This window comes from Trichechus manatus, unplaced genomic scaffold (genome assembly GCF_000243295.1).
Source record: "Trichechus manatus latirostris isolate Lorelei unplaced genomic scaffold, TriManLat1.0 scaffold00162, whole genome shotgun sequence".
NCBI classification, from domain to species: domain Eukaryota; kingdom Metazoa; phylum Chordata; class Mammalia; order Sirenia; family Trichechidae; genus Trichechus; species Trichechus manatus.
In genome coordinates, this window is record NW_004444098.1 from 5,162,465 (window position 1) to 5,168,464 (window position 6,000).

Below are 6,000 nucleotides of genomic sequence, written 5' to 3' on the forward strand. Positions count from 1 at the left end.
CACTGCCCAGGGACTTGTTGTTGTTGTTAGGTGACATCGAGTCTGTTCCGACTAGCAACGCTACGTACAACAGAACAAAACACTGCCCGGTCCTACACCATCCTCACAATCGTTGTTATGCTTGAGCCCATTGTTGCAGCCACTGTGTCAGTCCATCTCGTTGAGGGGCTTCCTCTTTTTCGCTGACTTTACAAAGCATGATGTCCTTCTCCAGGGACTGATCCCTCCTGACAACATGTCCAAAGTATGTGAAATGTAGTCTCACCATCCTTGCTTCTAAGGAGCATTCTGGCTTTACTTCTTCCAAGACAGATTCATTCATTCTTTTGGCAGTCCATGGCATATGCAATACTCAGTCCAACACCACAATTCAAAGGCGTCAATTCTTTGGCCTTCTTCATTCATCGTCCAACTTTCATATGCATAGGAAGCAATTGAAATCACCATGGCTTGGGTCAGGTGCACTATAGTCTTCAAGGTGACATCTTTGCCTTTCAACACTTGAAAGAGATCTTTTGCAGCAGATTTGCCCAGTGCAGTGCATCTTTGGATTTCTTGACTACTGCTTCCATGGGCGTTGATTGTGGATCCAAGTAAACTGAAATCCTTGACAACTTCAGTATTTTCTCGATTTATCATGATGTTGCTTATTGGTCCAGTTGTGAGGTTTTGTTTTTTGTTTTTTGTTTTTCCCTTTATGTTGAGGATGTAATCCATACTGAAGGCTATAGTTTTTGATCTTCATCAGTAAGTGCTTCAAGTCCTCTTCACTTACAGCAAGCAAGGTTGTGTCATCTGCATAACGCAGGTTATTAATGAGTCTTCCTCCAATCCTGATGCCCCATTCTTCTTCATATAGTCCAGCCTCTCAATCAGCATACAAACTGAATAAGTATGGTGAAAGGATACAACCCTGACACACACCTTTCCTGACTTTAAACCATGCAGTATCCCCTTGTTCTGTTCAAACGACTGTCTCTTGGTCTATGCACAGGTTCTGCATGAGCGCAATTAAGTGTTCTGGAATTCCCATTCTTCGCAGTGTTATCCATAATTTGTTATGATCCACACAGTCGAATGCCTTAGCATAGTCAATAAAACACAGGTAAACATCTTTCTGGTATTCTCTGCTTTCAGCCAGGATCCATCTGACATCAGCAATGATATCCCTGGTTCCACATCCTCTTCTGAATCATGCATGAATTTCTGCAGGGACTAGATCTCAATAATTATTGGGAGTTAAGGCTAGTTGAGTGAGTAAAAACTTTTTGGAACTATAGAATATTTTAACAAAATGAATGTACAGTTATTTTTACAATAATGGTACATCCTCTAAACTGTTCTCATAATGCATCCAAATGGATAATTTATCTCAGACATATCCATCTACCCTTCAAGAATTAATATTATGATGCTTGCTCCACTCCAAAAGACATATGTTTTCCGTTGTTTATTTGTTAGTGGGAATGGATTAATGCTTGGAACAGAAGTTTTTATTACATGTCTAATCATAGCAAGGGGCACTGGTGGCGCAGTGGTTAAGCGTTCAGCTGCTAACCAAAAGGTCAGCAATTTGAATCCACCAGCTGCTGCTTGGAAACCCTATGGGGCAGTTCTACTCTGTCCTATACAGTCGCTGTGAGTCAGAATCGACTCGAGGGCAATGAGTTTACACATAGCAAGTTTAAACTGAAATAACTAGAGGAAACTGTATGTACATTTCCAAATTTGCTTATGGAAGATTCTTTTTAAAAGAGGTCCGGGTATACATTTTTGGACTGTATTGTTTTTGCCTCACTGCTCATTTTTCAGTGAGTTCTCTCCTTGTTTTCAACCCTTAGGTAGTACCTTTAAAAGAAATTGATATAATAGTACGTATCTATTGGGTCATGTTTGAAAAAATTACAGTAGAAATTATCAGTCGTTTGATCTGTTGAATTTGGTCTATAAAGTAAAAGAATGGAAACTCTCAGCCCTGACCTAAAAGTCCCGCCCTCTTCTCTTTTCTTTCCATTTTCATTCCCAGGCCATTGCATACAGTCAGAGAGCTTTAAATACTATCTATGTGTGTCTCCCAAATTTCTATCTCCAGCCCGGACCTCTTCCCTGAACTCCAGACCCTCATACGCAACTGCCTACTAGATATCTTCCTCACATGGGTGTTTCACAGGCCTCTGAACCTTAATATGTCAAAGCCAAACTCCTAGTCTTGTCCCCCAGCCTTCTCCTCCTGCAGCTTCTCCATACCAGTCAGTGCCAGCCAGCCTTCTAGTTGCCTAGGCCCCAGACTTTGAAGTCATCTTTTTTTTTCTTCTAATTCTTCTACTACTACTTCTCCCTCTCCTTCTACTTCTCCTTCCTCTTCTTCTTCTTCCTCTTTCTCTATCCATCCATCCATCCATTCAATAAATATGCTAACACAATCTTCTTTATCTTCACTATCTCCAGGATCCAAATATTTCTCATCACCTCACCCTCCTGCTTCAGCATTCCATCATCTCTCATCTGGATTATTTCAACAGCTCCTGTCTGCTCTCTTTGCTTCCCTGCTGTCCGTGCTCAAGTCAACAGCCAGAGTGATGCCAGTTCCTGTCCGTCCTCTGCTCAAACCTCCAGTGGCTCCCCGTCCCACTTAGAATGAGAGCAGATGCCCTTAACACGATCCATGAGAGTCCACAACATCTGGCCCTGGCCTCCTTGCTGACCCAGTTTCTACTGCTCGCCTCCTTCCTCACGCTTTTCCAACCTCACTGACCTCCTCGCTGATTCTGAATCAAGATTTTTACAGTTGGTTTTTATTTTTCCTTCTGTCTGGAATGATTTTCTCCAACTCTTTCACCAACCTCGGTTCTCTGGTGAAATGTCAGTTTCTTTGTGGCCTCAGCTCCCCGCAGCGTTCTCCATCACTCTTCTCTGCTTTGTTTTTCTCCATGTGATCTCCATGAGGACAAGGGTTCTGGTCCGGTTTGTAGCTGAGTCTTCAGCATCCAGTGCCTGGCACTCAATAAGCACCACCAGGGCTCCTCATCAAATGTTTAGGTGATGAATTAGAGTAATAGGGATGGGAAAAGGCCAAAAATGAGAAGCACAACAGTGCTAAAGTAGAGGATGTGTGAGAATGCCCCCTAGGAGAGGAGACTAGAAATATATATTAAAGACAGCAAGTAAGTGGAGGGCCTCAGCTGTAGGAATCAAAAGGTTGTGTTTTTGTTTTTTTTAATTGTATTTTAGGTGAAAGTTTACAGCTCAAGTTAGTTTCTCATACAAAAATTTATACACACATTGTTATGTGACCCTGGTTGCTATCCATATAAAGTGGCAGCACACTCTTCCTTTCCACCTCTGATTTCCCGTGTCCATTCAACCAACTCCTGACCCTCTGCCTTCTCATCTCACCTCCGGACAGGAGCTGCCCATTTAGTCTCATGTATCTACTTGAGCTGAGAAGCATTCTCTTTACGAGTATCATTTTATGTCCCATAGTCCAGTCTAATCTCTGTATGAAGAGTTGGCTTTGGGAATGTTTTTAGTTCTGGGTTAACAGAGAGTCCAGGGGCCATGTCTTCTGGGGTTCCTCCAGTCTCAGTCAGACCATTAAGTCTGGTGGGAGAAGAAGGTTTTTGAGTGAGCGTGTGTCTTGAGCAGAGCATTCTGACAATCATGTGGAGAAGAAATTTGATGCACATGTTGAAGAAGATAGCTAGTACACAAGTTAGCAAGCTGTTGCATCAAAGGACCATCAAGGATGTATCTTTCCTTTAAAGTAAAAACTCAACTCAGTCTAGCTTAAGGAATTCTTGGGTTCACATAGCTGAACAATCCAAGAAGGAACATGACTTCAGGCATAGCTTTATGTAGGACTCGATGTCAAGAGCTCCCTTTTCTCTCTGTCTCTGTTTCTTGATACTGCTTCCTCAATGGTTGGCATAGTCCTCGGGCCCCATATGGTCACAAGATCCCAGGACCTGTACCTCTCTCTCAGAAGTCTCAGGGGCATTCTCATGGCTTTCTATTGCCTCTAATGGAACCACATGCCTATTGTTCACAGTCACATGCAACCACAGTGGTCTGGGGCATGGATCGACTTAGACTAGGCTGCATGCTTTACCCTTGAGCTAAGGGTTAGGGAGCAGTTGATTCTCCAAAGGCAAATTGGGGTATAACAGTTACAAGAAGAGAGAAATGGAGGCTTATGATGGCCAACAGATGACCATTACAAAGGAGTAATTAGGATCTGAACTTGGGTAATTCAGTTGGAATGGAAGAGAGAGGAAAGAAATAACATGCATCATGAAGGTGAAATCAAGTTGATCTCCTGGCTCTGAGTGGGGAGGGGAAAGGACACAGAGGCTTGAATACAATTCTGAGATTGTGAGCTTGTGTGACTAGGGTTTGGCGATGTCATTAACGAAGATGCAGGATGAAGTAGGTGGAACAGATTTATGAGAAAAGGAAAGAGTTTTCTCATCCCTGTTTTTATTAATAAAATTATTTCCAGCTTCTCAGAACTCAGTAGCAGTTGAGTTCTGCAAGAAGCAAGAGGAAAATTCTTCCACCAACCACTTATTCTCAGAAGACTTGCCCTTGTGGTCATTAAGAGTCTTCTCTTTGAGCCCATGTGTGAGAGAATCAGACTGAAACTTTATTTAACCCTGATAGTTTGGGTTTCCTTTGGTTGGGATGCCAGCATCTACAGAGTAGAAAACCAAATGGAGTTGGGTTCAGTCGTCTCTCATCAAACATTTCCACCTGCCTGAATCAGGGCTGTGAGGCCTCTTGTAATGCACTGTGGGTTGGGCTTCGAGAAGTATGTGATGCTCAGTTATAGAACTCTAGTGAATGCCTCATGGAATTAGGAAGCAAGGGACTATTAATTGGGGATGGCCCAGGGTCCAGGAAAGGAGTTAAGGCAGCACAGAATGTTAAAGTGGCATGCACAAGTGTAGTAGACAACGTGTTGTTGTTGTTGTCTTTGAGTATTTACTATAGGCCAGGTACTGTTCTAAGTTCTTAACACGTAATAATTCGTTTAATAACCACAGCAACACTTCGTGATGAGTACTATTATTATCCCCATTTTACGGATGAGGACACTGAGACCAAGAAAAGTTGTGTACCTTGTCAAAGATCCCACAGCTAGTAAGTGGTGGAGCTGGGATTCAAACATAGTCAGCCTGGCTCAAATGCCTGTCTCTTAACAGATTGACCATATGTTCGAGAACTACCCAGGACAGTCATAATGTATGCCTGTCGTCTTGGCATAATTACCACTATGAACTCTAGAAAGTGTCCGCATTTAGACAATAGATTATGGACACTGTACCTCTTAACCCACTGTATTTTGCTTAGTCAAAGTCAAGAAAATCTAATCTGAGCACCAGAGGCATCCAAGTAATTAGACTGTGTCCCCAGGCATAGGAGGGGTGGCATTTTGGATTGAATATGACTATTTGGTAATCATCCAGCTTGTCCTTAGGATTAAACTGGCTGTATGCATTGGTATAGGTTTGGTTTTAACCAGCAAGTCACTCTGCTCTCTTACGACACGTATGGCTCAGTTTTATGCTATTGTGAAGTTGCTAAGGACCATATTGTACCTTTTCCAAAATGGTGTTATTCATGACTCATCATTTGGCCCCTCTAGGTCCCCCCGGATCTCCAGAACGAAGTGCTGATCAGCCTTTTAGAGACTGACCCCGATGTTGTGGACTATTTACTCAGAAGAAAGGCTTCCCAGTCATCGTGAGTATTGCGGTTTTTCTATCTTCTGAATCTGTGTTAGGGATTTCTATTTCCATCTCTAAAGAATTGGAAAGGTCTGCATAACTCCGTGCAGGGTGACCTGAAATGACATTTTGGCAGCTTTCTGCAAATCTGATCAGTCCACCTAACCAGAAAGTGCTTCAGTCTTACCGATCCACTTAGCACATTGGAAACCATTTTACGGGATTTTTTTTCGGGTCCCCTCCCCCTTCCTGTAGCCTGTTTAGGTGCTTTTGA

General features: G+C 42.7%; 1 protein-coding gene across 1 annotated transcript in view; it reads left to right on the plus strand.

Moving 5' to 3' along the window:
• ARHGAP6 (Rho GTPase activating protein 6) overlaps positions 1-6,000 on the plus strand; it is an 87,782-nt gene that overhangs the window by 64,038 nt on the left and 17,744 nt on the right. Inside the window, exon 9 of the mRNA XM_023740713.1 lies at positions 5,645-5,742. Coding sequence (XP_023596481.1) covers positions 5,645-5,742 — 98 coding nt within the window. The remainder of the gene's footprint in view (positions 1-5,644; positions 5,743-6,000) is intronic.